Source organism: Cyprinodon tularosa, unplaced genomic scaffold (assembly GCF_016077235.1).
Source record: "Cyprinodon tularosa strain WSP-4 unplaced genomic scaffold, ASM1607723v1 ctg594, whole genome shotgun sequence".
In the NCBI taxonomy this organism is placed as follows: Eukaryota; Metazoa; Chordata; class Actinopteri; order Cyprinodontiformes; family Cyprinodontidae; genus Cyprinodon; species Cyprinodon tularosa.
The window spans coordinates 1,044,765-1,060,725 of record NW_024039334.1 but is presented as its reverse complement, the minus strand read 5'-3'; the positions used below and the strand labels follow the sequence as shown (position 1 = coordinate 1,060,725).

At 38.1% G+C, this 15,961-nt stretch overlaps 1 protein-coding gene across 1 annotated transcript; it reads left to right on the top strand.

Annotated features, from left to right (window-relative positions):
- The first annotated feature begins 4,509 nt into the window (after window positions 1-4,509).
- Window positions 4,510-15,274, top strand: LOC119797677 (C-C chemokine receptor type 3-like). The gene is made up of 2 exons (XM_038306851.1): window positions 4,510-4,664; window positions 12,561-15,274. The coding sequence occupies exons 1-2, from the start codon at window positions 4,510-4,512 to the stop codon at window positions 13,456-13,458; spliced, it is 1,053 nt and encodes a 350-aa protein (XP_038162779.1). The 3' UTR covers window positions 13,459-15,274.
- Window positions 15,275-15,961: the final 687 nt, after the last annotated feature.

Below are 15,961 nucleotides of genomic sequence, written 5' to 3'. Positions count from 1 at the left end.
CAGGGTTACCAGAATAATGTGGTTAACTTCCATTCCCAGGTTTACAAACTCCCTCACTGAGCCTCCTCTGTTTTGACAGAGTGATTGTAACTGTGTCATCATAACTTCTGCTGGGCATGTCTCATTTGTTACCGTTACTAATGTAATCTAGGGTGGGAGTGAAATAGAGAGAGCCATGTCTGAGAGTTTGGGTGATTTCACTTTGTCCTGAGACACACTTAAACTGTTTGCTGAAGGTTGGACCTGACCTTGGCAAGTCTGTTTCAGCAAACTCTGCATCTTCTCTGGTATCAGTAAGGGGTTTGATGAATGCTGGATAAGTTTTCTAAATAGATGAATAGTTTAATAATGAAAACGTACAAGGTTGTTGTTCATCCACTGTAGAATAATATGAAAAACAAGTTTATTTCAAATTCTTAGGAAAACCTTGAAACCGACAGGAATAGAAGAAGCACTGCACTTTTTCAATATATTAACCTGATGCAATGCTTGAATAAATTGCTCCTTTATATGTATAAAGAAGGTAAATTAATTCAAACCTAGAGACAGAACCCTGTTTTTTCTCCATTGTAAGGGATCCATCCTGTTCTTGCACCATTTCTTCAACTACTTATCAAGCTCTCATTTGACCATGACTCAAATACACCCTTTTGAGTAAAGCCACATATCTGTATTAATAGAACAACATTTTAGCAGTAAGATTGGTTGTATCCACGTCTGAAAACATGTTTAATAAGGTAAATTGATATTTGTAAAATTTTAGCAGTTTCAAGAAAGTTCTTTGTAACATCTTATGTTGTTGCTCTTTGCAACACAACAGGATAAAGTAGCAAAACTCTGGAAATCACTTGAACTTGGGTTTGTAGAGGTCAAAAATGTACCTGTTTTCCTTTTAATGATGTATACCGAGTAGTCTAGTTGTAAAAAAAAAAAAGAAGAAGGGGGATGGTGGATTATTTTTATTTATTTTTTTTTTGGAGGCATACATAGCCTAATTAATATAGTATATCAACCTAAATAACCATGCATGGTATGGTTGTTACATATCAGTATGCCTGTCATTGACCTTGACCAAGGAACCATACAGTAGAACTGCAGTCAGTCCCTGGACTGGCATGGCTATCACTGCCCCTACATAGTTAGGTACAATTTTCCCACTGGGATCAGCTTCACGGTCATGATAAGCCCCATCTTTGATTTTATTTATCTTTATCTTTATCAGGCTATTCGTAAGCCCACAGCCCACCAAATATTGAAAGGGCAATATTATTGCCAGTACTGTTAATATATAGTAGAAATTTTACACATTTAGTAATAAAATGTCACAGTGGATGGTAAGGGGGGATGGTCATTTAAGAAGGTGGATGATTTTTAAGATTATTTTAAGAAGGGGGATGCCATAACCCCTCAACTCGAGTACTGTGCATATCATTGAGTTTGAGTTGTTCTCCGTTGTCCAGAATCCAAAGCTAAGGAACTAAACAGAGAACCATAATCCCATAATTTATCCATCCATTCATCGAGCTTGAAAGAGTTCAGACTGGGCAACTGGACATTGAGTATTTAGAAGACGTTTAGCTTCTCATCCAGGATGCTTCTTTAGTTCTAACTAGTGGTGGGGACCACTGAGATTAATATATTGTAGGTGTAGAAAGCTTAACGTCCAGTCATTTGAATCCATACTGTGGGGAATAAGAGCCTGTCAGGCCCTTTTAAACTATGTATCTCCAGCACTCTATCTCTGTGGTCTCAAACTCAACTTGAGGACTGCTGTCTTGATACATTTAAATGCAAAGCGGAATTAAATGGCTAAACTACCACAAGCACCAGTCAAGCTGATTAGCTCATAATAGAGTCATAACGACAACTGATATGGACACAGACCACAAAAAAAATTGATTAGCCTAGTGAATGTAAAGTCATCACATTGGATATGTTTAACTATCACGAATCCAGCAGAAGGAAGTATTTTTAGTGTCACACATAAAGGTGAGATGTTACGAAATACCTTCCACTTTCTCTGTAAACTCTTTCCTTCCTTCCTTTTTGTGTATGTATGTACTTTTGAAATGTTCTTATTTTGTTTTTTAGTATGTTGGCTCTGACACCATCCTAGAGAGAAATATCAGCTGTGTAGCTGCCGTCAACACCTTTTATTATAGATGTTGGGGGTCGGCCTGTTTTTCAGTGTATTCATGCTTCTCTGAATGTGACTGGCTGGATGTGCTCTATTAATCCTCTGACATGTGAGCTGGCTCGGAGCTCGTCTGCCTGACTGTGTGTTTCCTGGACAGGGCCACCTTTTACATTTCTGCTTCTGTCCCCTTGAACCCCAGTCGGCCTTGGCAGATGGCCACTGACACTGAGCCTGGTTTTGCTGGAGGTTTGTCTCTGTTAAAAGCCAGTTTTTCCTTTCCACAGACGCTACAAGCATGCTTAGTGTGAGGGACTAACTTTGAGTTAAAGACTTGATGCAATCAACTGGTTTTCCTTAGATATAAAACTATGAATCAATTTGACTGTATGATCTGGTGAACTGTAAAGTGCCTTGAGATGTTGTGTTGTGAAATGGCGCTCTAGAAATAAACTGAACTGAATGGAATTACGTTTATGTTTTCTGGTATTTTTACTCAGCCACTTGGGACTATAATTGTCATATGAATTTGGCTGTATAGATAAACTTGACTTTACATAACTAGAAGATATCAATACACTTTATTAGCAATTGGGGGGTAATCTGGCGTGAGATTTCATTTAAGGAAGTCCAAGCCAGGCTGCTAGTCATTTCAGTTGAAGGGAAAGTTGACAGACAAGCTTTTGAGCTGTGGCTGGACGAAAAACCTGGACAAGCAAAAAGAAGCAGACATTAAGTGGGCTCAGTGTAGCCGCTACTTCCTGATGACGCCTGAGTATCATCCTATTCTTATTGTATTATGTCCTGTTCTGTGCCTCCATCCAAGTAAGGTGCTTCTAGGACTGAAGCAAATAGAAACACAAAAGTTAATTTCTTAACTAGCTCTGTTTAATGTTATTTTTAGACTTAGAATTAGACAGATTTATATCGTCATTTTATATTCGTACACAAGTGTAAACATAAAGAAATTTTGTTTAGAACAGATCTCTAGATAATTTCATTTTTAAAGGGGAGCCTTGATAAGATAAGCAGCAGTGATTATAAAAAAAACTAAACAAAAAAAAAACATTGTGATATTAAGTCACTATATCTAGATATGGAATGAATGGATATCATTCATGTTTGCTTGGCAGCAGTGATGTCAGATGGATTTGGATAGGATCTTAGCATCCAAATGAGATTTATACCCATGTGGAAGAGGATCTGATACTGGAGCATTATGGGCCTGTTGCCTGGGCTTCACCTATCAGTTGTTGTTGAGCTGCTGCTACTGCCTCCAGCTCCTGAAGCACACGCTTCTCCTGGCTCAGGGGAGGAAGAGGACGATGATGATGATGCTGTGAGGGTGGTAGCCCCCTAGGTTGAAGAGGCTGACGTGGTCGAAGCAGCAGTGGTGCCATCGGCAGGTTTAGCAGCAACAGACGATGCTGGAGAAGGTGTGGAAGCTGGAGGGGTCCAAGAGGAGCAGGCTGGGGATGTTTCAGGATTTGTCAGGGAAGCATCTAGAGGCCCAAGGGGAGACCCAGGATATGCTGGAGGGACTATGTTTCTCCCCTGGCCTGGGAGCGCCTTGGGATTCCCCTGGAGGTGCTGGCCCAAGTGGCTGGGGAGAGGGACATCTGGGCCTCCCTACTGAAGCTGCTACCCTCACGACCTGACCCCCGATAAGAGGAAGAGGATGGATGGATGGATGGATGGATGGATGGATGGATGGATGGATGGATGGATGGATGGCATGTAGAGAGCTCTCCTCATTTTCACATGCAGACGGCTGTGCTTCCCTTCTAGATGCTGAAGAGTGCCTGGAACAGTCTAAGAAAACTTTCCATTCATGCAGAGCTCTTTGTTTCTATCGGCGCAGTACAGCATCAGCCCCCCCAGGCCATCAGCACCGTCCGGTACTGCTGCCAAGACCCTGGCAGAATGATGTCGCAGCAGTTGCATATCTCCTTTTTTAAAGTACGTTCAAGTCGTAGATTATCCAGTTTGTTTTGTCTTTAAAGCCTTCAGATAATAAATAATGATGTTGCTACATATGCGTCTGTCTGTGAGGAAGTGACCTCAGGGCACGAAAAGCTTAGTATGGTTTCAATGCACACACATTCATAGATACGTCACACTTCTGTGGAACTTCCTCTGGTTTTGGTGACTTATCAGTCAGCTTTAGCACTCATTTTGTGTGGGACTGAAGATCAGAGTGAAAAGCTAAGGCTGCCGTAAGGAGTCCTCTTTTGAATTATGCATTCTCAGACTTGCTTGGATTTTTTATTTTATTTTATTTGCTCTGCTTCATTTTATTTGCTATTTGTAACTGCAGCATGACCTTGTGAATGTTTACATTTTTGTTTCTGCTTTTGAACAGAGTTCATGCAAAGATGGAAAACACAACATATGATTATGAAAATGAAATCTTTGCACCATGCGACAAGAACGAAGCCAACAACCTGGGAGCCCAACTCTCCATCCTCTTCTACTTCATGTTCGTTTTCAGCCTACTTGGCAATGGGCTAGTCCTGGCTATCATTTATAAGTAAGTGCATACATTTTTTTTAAAGAAAAGAAAAAGACCAAGTTTGTTCAAATCTTTCACAAAAGTTACATCTATTCATGTACTGTTTTAAAAGTGGGCTAAGACTTCTTTTTGAGTTTTTGTTTCAGTAAAGCAATTTCAGCATTCTACATTTGGATGATTTCAAAAAATTAGAAATAAAAAAAAATGATAGAAATGCAGAAATAGTACTAGAATAAGAAACTATCAATATATCCACACTTAAAAAAGAAAAGAGAGTGATTCTGTGGTTTTTATTATTAACATGGGACAATTAAATTGTATTTAATGAACAAGAAACAATGTTGAAGCTGGAGATATGATAAGACATGGAGATGTTAGATTATTTCAGCCTGCACCCAGAAACTTGGGTATTGGCATGCTGATAAAACAACAAAATGCATCTGTCTAAAGTTTATACAACCAGTTTATTAATAATAAATTGATTGGTTGTTTTCATACCTTTTTTTATTAGTTGTTCTCTGTTTGATTGACATCACTTAAACCTGTTTTTATCATTACAGTATAAAATAGGTATTGTTTTGGGTCAATATTGGTATACGTCACTCTCAAAGGTGTATTGAAAATTAAAAATTTGGACCAAGAATCCCTGTTTGAAAACAACTGAAGATACGATTTTGATTCCAACATGATCCTGTCACGTTATACCGAATAGGTATGTGTGCTAATTAAAATTGGGGTTTTATAATTGCATTTAGCTGTACTTTATATTGTGTAGTGGATAATTTAAAAAAAGATACAAATAGACATGTTCACACTCTAATCATATTTCACTGGCCTTCTCTGAGCTTTCCCATGATGATGTCCCATTTCCCATGATAAGCAAAAGAACAGAGAGAATGTAAACCGCATCCAATTTACTCAGAAACATTTATGATTTTCCTACAATGTAGCTTAGCCTCTTTGATTTTTTAAGGATAGAAAAAAGTACCTTTGGTAGCGCAATTAAATTTTTATGGTGACTCGGGTTCAAGGACACAGAAGAAAAGATACAGAAATAAGCAGACATAGAAAAGGCAACTGTAAACCAGCTCCACAGGCGGCCCCATCCAGTAAACACAGCCAGGCAGACGAGCTCTGAGCCAGCTCCCATATCAGAGGATGAAGAGAGCACATCCAGCCAGTCACAGTCAGAGGACTACACTAAAAAACAGGCCGATCTCCAACATCTATAAACAAAGTTGTTGATGGCAGCACCACAGCTCTCTCCAGGATGGTCTGTTGTTATAATAGAAGATCACACCTTGAGATTAAAAACTGTCATGATGGGTCTCTGTGATTAAACCCACATGCAGAACACCACAGGAAACAGAGTAAAAGTTTAACAGTTTATTTAGATAGACACACACAGAGTAAATGATTGCACTGGTTCTGGTACTGGTCCGGGACTTGTTTCACAGAGTAATCTGCAGAGAGGGATTGTTTGGTTAGCCAGGTAGCAGTGATGTCTTGACGGAGTTTTGATTCTGATTTGTACCTGATGAGGTTCAGACTGATCGGTGGAGAGAGGGAACCGGTTGGGTCCAGAGACTGTGGATTCAGCAGAGAGCTCAGCAGCGGCAGAGCTTAGCTTCAGGCTAGCGAGGTTAAGACCCTGAGTTGTTCTCCTAGTTCTCTCCTGAGAACTGACTGGGAGATTCAGACTGAGGATCTTCAGGTTTGGCTTCTCTGGGCAGGCAGGCAGGTTTCCAAACATGAGCTCCTCCAGAGCTACAGACTTCAGTCGGGTTTTCCTATGACCAGAGAAGACAGAGACTGGTTAGGATCAGGGTTACTCTCCAGAGCAGACAGAGATTCTTAATTCAGGCTGAGGCTCAGGTTCTGCTAACCAAAACTGGTCAACACTCCGGCGCTGAAGAGAAGTCAAGCCGCTGCTTATATAGTTGGTCTCCTGATCAGATGAATCAGCCTCAGGTGTGCAGGTGGCTTCAGCTCAGGACACCCAGGGCGCTCTCTGCTGGAGAAAGGTGGCAGATCTCCAGATCCCAACAAAAACTTAAAATAAGAAAACATGTCCTACCAATCATTGGTTTTAGTATCTGAATGCATGATATGACTTGATTTTGTATCAAATCTACTTGAGAAAAGGTATAATATCTACGAAAGAGTGCTCTAGAAAGAATAACTTAAATACTATTATCTTAATAAGCAAGGGTCTTGATAAGTGAAAATATCTAATATCTGAACTTCTAAGAACAGTATTCTTAATTCAAGTCTGGTTCACTTGTGTAGGAAATACATTTTTGTAGTGCAGCCACAAACGGACAACAGTTGACATGATCCGCAGTAACAGGTCCACACACGAGAAGGAGAGAATCTACAGGAGCATAAAAAGGAAAAAGGCAAAGAAGGAGCATGAACTCATGGTTGTGAAATATTGGGGGCCTCATGGTATTGAATCTGTAGAAATCTTTTTTTTTTAAAGCATGTAGTTTACATATGTGTGTTTGAATAAAGTGTTTTAAATAAAAATTTTAATGAGTAGTTTTTACCTCTGTGGTATCAAATAGGCATACCAACAGAGGTACATGAACTTAAATGAAAAAAAATAAGAAATAGTTTTACTTTCGATAGGTTTTACTTTTACTCAAGTAATATTCTTTAGAGAGTATCGCTACTTGTATTATAGAAAAATTTCAGGTCACTTCCCACTACGTTGAGTAATTTAAGTTATTGTAATATACTGTATTCTGTAGATAGTTTAGCTGTAAGATCTTTATCCTTTCCTGATAAAATCCATTGCCTACTGTAAGGATTGGTTGATTTAGAAAATGTCTTTTTTATCTTTAGTTGTATTCATTTACACATAACTATCTTTATGATAAGATCAAATTAAGTAAGTAGGCCCAAAAACTGAACAGCTATTTAGCTACAATAAAAGGGAAAAATGTTATAAAAAAAATCAGGGAAAGAACAACAGAAATGACCATAAAATGACAAATTTGTGGCTTCTGACATATAGAGAATTTGTGGCTCAACAGAGGAGAGCGCTTCTCTGGGAGACCTGCAGGTCGATGTAATGAGGCTGTCATAGTAAAGAAACTCTGAGACTGTATAAGATCAGTCCTACCATTTAAACTTGTTATTTTCACTCCTACAGAGAGCAAAGTGCAGTAGGTAGTGAGGAGTGGGAGGGTTAAATCGTTCTAAACAAAAGTCCATAAAGTCTTAGTCTAAAGTCTGCTCAACCTCTTGTTTGCTCTACCTCAGTGAGAATAATCTGAAAATATTATTTATAGGCACAAAAGTTCATCTTAAATCAGAAATAGGAAAAAAAAATGTCTCAATGAAAAGTCAAACAAATTGGCAACATCAAAGAGATGTTGAGTGGCAAAGAATTGAAGAATTAATGCACAAGTTACACATCAGTGTAATTTAACATAGCCTGCATCTCAATGCTGGTGAAGATTCTCAGTCATCCAGGTTATAGTCATTCCAACAAAGTTGCATCTCGATCACTGAACTGCATATTAATGGCATTTCAGTCCCTAGATTTAACACCTCTGGAGTAAAGAGGACATTTCTTCTGGTTAGCTGGACTTTTTAATTCAATAATGTCTGGGCTACAATAAAGCTGGAAACTGATGCCAAAATTACATCAGATAAGTACAAGAAGTGATGAGTCTGAGTGAAATGATCCCCCATTGGTGCAGCTTTGGTGTGAAGTCTACCCCTCTCATCTATACTGTTACAGCAGAAAGGGAAAATGGAGAGATGAAGAATAATTAATCAGCTGCATCAGGGCACTGGACACTTGATGGTCAGCTCCACAGAGTGAATTCTTCCCAAGCCGCCTAACATCTCCAACAGGGTACACAAAGCTTTATATATTAAATATACAAAAACAGGTTAATCTCTGCAGTGTATGAGGACATTATACAAGATAAAAAAAATACAGAATTGTCAAAAAGGAGGAGTAATATAAAAATAGATAAATTGAAAATTATTCAATTGGTCAAGAGCATATTTTGACTGGTTTTTGGTTTTTAAGTTCCTTTATTGTGATTTTGTTTTTTTTGTTTTTTAAAAAGCCTTTTTCCATACACAGACAAGTTACACTGCATTTAATGGTCTCCAATCATTGAATTTGTTATCAATCACAGGGTATTTTTAAAACTGTGTATCTGCATGTAGGTTGAGTACTGTACCTTGACTATCAGGCTTGTTGTTGCCTCTGTTGTTGAGCCAGGATTGGCCTTAATGAACGGCTAAAGCCAGGATCCTCTGATCACCCTTTGTCATGGATTGCTTTAGCGCTTATCCTTAATTTCTAAATTCTCAACATGTGAAACAGCCCTCTTTGTTTATCTTCGCTGGTTTTGCAATATTTTATCTCTTCTTTTAAGCTGAACCTTACAATTATTTAATTGCAAAACTGTCACCGTTCCTTTTCCTTTGGTTAGTAATGCACATCTCCACATTTCTAAAACTGTTGCAAAACAGGAAGAACAGTAGAGTCATGCATGATTGTTGCTGTCTTGCAACTTTTGGTTGCATCTCTCCCCACCAATATCAGACAATCAAAATGCTGAAGAATCTTATTAATACTTCAGAAGGTTTTGCAAAGACTATTAATTTATAATAAAATACCACAGATACTTGAATGGACATTACTTTGTATGTTTGTACAGTGGACCAATACAATTGAAACTGCTTTGCTTGTAAGTAAGAAAATTACTATTGATTCATGCTTAGTACGGCCATTTATTAGGGTTAGTGGGATTGGTTACTGCACAGTGTTTTCACAGGTTTGTTGGTTACACAGCTGCAGCTGATCCAAAACTCTGCTGCCTGTGTTCTCACAAGAACTAAGAAAGTGGAGCAAAACAGCCCAGTTCTGAAGTCCTTCCACTGCTTTGTAGCTCAGAGAATTGACTTTAAAGTCCTTCTTTTTGTCTACAAACCACTGAAAAGATCAGCACATACATGACAGATTTGTTGTCAGTGTATCAACCTCCCAGACTCAGGTCTTCCATTTTCTTTTTTTGTTTTCAGCATTTTATTGTCATTACACTGTCACAAGTACAGAGCAACAAAATTCCTTCTCTGAAAGGGTCTTGCTTTAGGGGCCAATAGTGGCAGTTGGGCTTAAACTCAGAATGTCTAGATTCCAAACGCAATCCCCTAACCACTAGCCCAAGTTCAAGTAAACTCTGTTCACCCAGAACTAAAACCAAACATGGAGAAGCAGCATTTAGTTCCTCTTGTTCACTGACATGGAACAATTTCCCAGAAGACTGGAAAAGTGCTGAAAGCCTGAGTTTTTTAAATCAAAGTTTAAAACCCATAACTTGAGACCTGCCTTTTACTGTTGAAGTTAAACTGTTAACTGGGGTATTATTAGTTCAGGATTTGTTTTACTTCCTGTTTTTATCTTCTTTCGAATATTAACTTACTTTTTCTGGATTCTTTTCCTTTATTTTTTTATATTTTTCAAATCTAAAACAAACATTGTGGATGTCTAGAAACTAATTTCAAATCTGATATTTTATATTTGATTTTGACAATGAATAATATTTTAGTGATCCACAAATGGAGAAGAGAGCAGAGCACTACTAGTAAATGTCGAAACATCCTGCCATAGCAGACTTCATATAAAGTTACAGATTAACTTGAGCAGCAATCCTCTCTTATGACATCTCCCTCTTCTTTGCATGCAGTTACTCTTTGTTTTAAGCACATTCATACATTTCTTTTCTAATTCTTCATTAAAATATCTAGTTCAAGTGGTGTGAAATAGGCACTTTTTGTTTTCTGTTGAATCAGAACTCCATTGATAATGTGTTTTCATAGTTTTTACGCACATACTCGACTCCAAGTGAACCTACTCAGAGTTGATTAAACCAACTCAAACCAGCTGTCGTGAAACCAAAAACTAATTTTCCAACCTTACACCAGATTGGTTCAGATTTGAGTTTGTTATATGCACAGGCCTCCAAACCTCCAGGTCTGCTCCTTATTTGGGGGATTCCAGGAGATACCTCTGCTTTCTGCTTAGCACTGCTTTCTGTGGTGCTTCTGTCCATATGTTTGACATATTGCCTTGCTCTTATCCAACACCATTGCCAACTATGTAGCAACTTTTAGACCCCTACAGAGAAGTTTGTTTAAAATTTACGGGCTTCAAATCTAGCAACTTTTGGCTGTGATGATTGAGACTTTGGTGACAACAATGAAAGCCCTGTTTTCTCTTAGTTGACCATCTTTAGCAAGCAGCAAGTGCTGCTGTTAGCCTTGCCAATTGGAAAGCACTGACAGGCGGTCAGCCTCAGCAGTCTTGCTGTGCAACAAACTCTGCCTGCAGTCAGAGCAGAGACTCCACTCTGTTTCTCCATTGAACATAATTCTGGAACGAGGAAAACTTCCACTGATTTTACCCCAGCTTATGTGGCACCAGAGAGGTGCGATCATCCAACAAAAACCCATAAAGCAAAACAAACTGCGGCGATTGTGAGCAGAGCTTTAAAAATTTTAATAGTTTAAAAGTTAAATAAAAAAAAAAAAAAAAGCACAGTGCACTAAAAAAATAAAAGGAAAAAGATAAAAAAAAAAAAGATAGATAAAAATGCAGGTGGTTAAGGTAGCGGAGTCAATGGGTCAATGGCACGGTCCATTAAAAGATGAGCCCTTGGCGGGCACGATGGAGGGCACGGTCCACCCCAGCGTTGGGTCCTCCTTCCGGCACGCTGCCCGTGTGGGCCTCCCCAGCGTAGCTGGCCTTAGTGAGGTCACCTCCAACACGCGCCTCTTTCCAGCAATGACTGTGCGCGCCGCGCTCCGTGCGCGCCTCTTTGCCTCTCTCTCCGTTGCGTACCTCGCTCCGGTGTACGCCTCGGTGCCTCACTCGGCTGCGCTCGCTCCAGCATGCTCCCCTGCTCCCTCCAGCGCGCGCTGCGGCAACCAGTCTTTAAAACATGCGCTGCTTCCTGCTCCCCCGCTCTGTCCGGCTCCCTCTATGATCGGTGCTTCGGCTTTCCATGTCCGGTGTCTCTCTCGAACCAAACAGCTGCCTTTTTACACCACTGTCTGTATGCTGCTCAGCTGATGGAGAACACCTGTGCTGTGGGCGTGTCCAGGTGTGAGTGGTAATGTGACCTCCAAACAAAATCAGAAAACACATGCAACACACAAAAATGACAATAACAAGTAAGTAAGTTCAAAAATAAAGAAAATCCAAAATTAGAAAATGACATGCAATCAACTCGACAAAAAAGGCCACATTACCACACTTACAAAGTAGGATGAAAGTATAATCTAAACTTAATCTCATACAAAATGCTGTTCTTTTGTCTGACACTGTTGCACCTAAATAGATCCCTCCCTGCATTTGATTAACTTACAGCTTCTGTTATTTATTCATCTCATCGGCTTTAGGGGCCTCTTCTTGGATATATTTGATAATATAACAACATTTATAAATGCAGTCTGGATTCATGTAAAATAATATTAAATAATCAAAATACTTTAATAGATTACATTTTATTTTTGTTGTTTTAAGCATATTTGCAGTCTTTTGTTAATCTCTGCCTTGCAAATGTTTATATTGCTCTCATACGTACGACATACACATACAACAAACCTTTTCATTATCTTTATGCATTTTATATTAAAACTTATTTTTATAAGGTTGGCATTTTATCATTGATATGAAAAACAATGTTTATTCTGTTTTTATTTTTTATTTCAAATGTTTTACCCCAAAATGTTCAAAAACACACTCATCAGTGCTCATTATTGATTTAGTGTTTTTCCCTTTTGTTAATTTTTTAAAAGTTGGTATCGATAGGTATTTTAATAAAAAACTGGATTGTATTTTTAGTTGATAAATCCATAATAATATCCATCCCTACCTTTCAGGTTTGAGAGGCTGACCACAGTGACCAGCATCTTGCTGCTGAACCTGGTGGCTTCCTCGCTGATCTTCATGAGCAGCCTTCCCTTTTGGGGCATTTATATGCAGAGGTCACGTTGGATTTTCGGCAATGCTATGTGCAAGATTGTCGGAAGCACTTACTCTATGGGCTTTTACAGTTCGGTTTTGTTTTTGACTCTGCTGACATTTGATCGACACCTTGCTGTGGTGTATTCGCTGCCTGCAGCACATCTGAGGAATCAGAAATATGCTGTCATTTCTTGTGCAGTGGTGTGGCTCTTGAGCGGTTTGTCATGTATTCGGCCGATGCTTATTCATGGAACTTTTAAATACATAGATGGTAACACCTACTGTGAAGAGACTTACAATGACAATATTGATTTGGAAAAGCTGATGAATGCTGGATTTTATATTCAGCTTATCATTTTCCTAATCCTCCCTCTGGCTGTTATTATCTATTGTTACATTAGGATTACTATCACAGTCGTTTCATCCAAAATAGGGACCAAATTCCAAACAGTCAGGCTGATTTTCATTATAGTACTCCTGTTTTTCATCTGCTGGACCCCTTTTAACATTGTGGAACTCATGGAATATAAGACCAAAGACTGTGAGACATTAAAGAAACTTACTTACACTCTTCAAATCACTCGTTTAATGGCGTACTTTTACTTTTGCATCAGTCCGATATTTTATACATTCGTAGGGAGAAAATTCCAGAACTACTTTCGACAGCTGCTGATAAAATACTTCCCAAGTTTGAAGAAGTACATTTCTGTTAATGAAATCAGCCGAACAAACATTTCTACAAAGATAACTTCGAACGATCTGATTAATGGTGGCCAGAACAGTTTATTAACAAGTCAGTCAGAATATGTGTGAAAAAAAACATCAATTAGATGGAAATCCAAAGAAATATCATGAGAAAGTCTATTAATGAAGGGAAATAAATGCTTAATGATTACTAATTACCAGAGCCAAAACTTCTTTAGATTTTAATAAATTAAATTGTTAAACTTCTAATTCTAATTAGAAAAAATAATCAGTGTACAGGTGTTAAAATCCAGAGATTCAGTTTTTTTGCTGAAGTAACACAAGCATAACACTGGCGAACATTGCCATAAAATAATACTTTCATCAGATTTACTCTTATTTATTTTGTATCTCTACCTTGCAACCAATACAATATGACCAGAAGCTAATCAGTCAATGTGAATTGAATTAGCATTTTCACGTTTCAGTATGTTTCATATATGATGTTATCCAGTATGTTATTATATGATACAATGAATGGTTTATTAAAAAAAAAATTGAACAAAAAAAATAAAAGCACAAGAGAAATAAATTAACAGATATAAGTTTAAAAAGGAGCAGGAAGAAGTATTCACTTATTTACTTCTACTCAGTTGTGTAATATAGTTTATTAATTTTAATGTATAATATTCTTCAATAAACCATCATTAAACCCCACATTCCATATTATGTATCTCTGCATGATTGACTTTATTATATATATATATATATGTGTCTCTTTAAAGAAGTATATATTAAAATTCAACAACACAATACTAAATAAAACAATGTAGGCCAATATACAATGTAAAGGAGCCCTAACTTGGTATTTTACTGGTATAATCCTTCAGAAACATTCCTCAGGAGGAATATAAACTATTTTTCCCACAATGCAGGTATGGTTTCACTAGGAGAAAATGTACTTTTTGGAAAGACATCAGTGTTTTAACTTCTCTACCCTCATTTTTGCAGCTTTTTTGTGTTTTTCTCATTTGCCTCCTTTTGTCCATTGGAACGAATTTTAACTTTTTATAGAACCAATTCATCTACATTTTACTTTAAGAGACAGATAAAAGTCGATACCCACTATGAATGCACAATGTAAATAGAACTGTTAGTATTTTGTGATAATAGTTTTAGATTTTCCTGTTAAATGTTTCTTTTTTAGAGCGAAAATTTATTGGGAATTTAAGAAATCTAAATTACAGTACATAAAGTTTGAATGTGGATCATAAAGTGAGATATTGTTTCTCTTTGTTGTAATTACCTTGTTTTTGGTGTAAAAATCTATTGTATTTTCTTAAACAATGTGTATTTTCAGTTGATACTGTGTTTATATCTTTTGCTTTTATCTTAGATCTGATAAGATGTTTAAGAATTAAATAAAAGTTAACTTCAAAACAGCTTGTCTTTGAATAGTCTTGATTTTGAAAATTATGAAACAGGACTGCCTGTGAAATAAAAACAAATTCACCTTAGCTTAGCGACAGCCTACATCACAGGGATGAGAGTGTAAAATGGATGGAGTTCGGCAACAGCTGCTATGTCATGGTTCTGCCCTTTGTGGACTTCTTTCTGAGCTTCTTTTTGAGTTTTAAGTTATTTATATAATTATGTTTTTTTTTTTGGTCTTTGGTTTCTTTTCCATTTTGTGTTAGCCTACATTTAAACAGTAATGCATTTTTTAAGTTACTCTATGTTGTGCCCTTGTGCCAGTCTCCTTTCCCCTAGCTCCCTTCTTGTTACTTCTATCCACACTTGCTCCATATCAGCTGATTGCCCATTCCTTGTTCTGTCTGCCATATATACATCTTTTTTACTTAGCTCCATGTGTGTTTTCCCCTGGCGACTCATGGTTTTGTTTTGTTGTGGACTGTTCCTGGATTTTATTTGCTTCTGCTGTCATCTGCTTTTCATTAAATCTGCACAAACTCAATGGCCTCCTACTGCTCTGTATTTGGGTCCTCAAATTACTTCCACCACACCTGACACGCAAATCCCTAGTTTAGCAAAGTTTAGGGTTAAACCATTTGCTCTATTGTTGTGGATTATGGAGTTAGCTAACATAAGTGTTGCAGTGCATTGTGGGATTTTGGTACATGGGAGCTACAGCAGAGACAGCTGCTGGCGGTTTCAATTAGTGGTCACCATCTTTGAAAATCTGCAGGTTTTGACCCATCAACTGGTAAGCTGAAGATTAGCTGTAAGAAATGTATCATTTTGAAATGCTTGACTGGATCACCTGTCTAGTTACAATGTTTCCTAATGCCCTCATTATCATGTCCGGAGACTTTAAGCATGTCACCATGAACAAAGTCCTGCCGACCTTCTAACAATATGTGAGCTGCCCTACCAGAAATGAGAGGACCCTGGACCTGATGAATGTTAACATTAAAGATGCACACATCTCCTCTCCCCCCTCTTGGCAGGTCAGATCACAACCTGGTTCATCTCAAACCTTGTTATGTGGCTCTAGTGAAGAGGAAGCCTACGACCACAAGAACTGTAAGGAGGTTGTCGGAGGTGGCTTGTGAGGCACTTCAGACCTGCTTTGAGGTGACTGACTGCCCTGCACTCTGTGAGCCCCACGGGG

Coding starts and splice junctions, on each gene's coding strand:
- LOC119797677 (XM_038306851.1), top strand. CDS start 4,510: ATGGAAAACACAACATATGATTATGAAAATGAAATCTTTGCACCATGC. Junction 4,665..12,560: donor GTCCTGGCTATCATTTATAA/GTAAGTGCATAC, acceptor CCTACCTTTCAG/GTTTGAGAGGCTGACCACAG.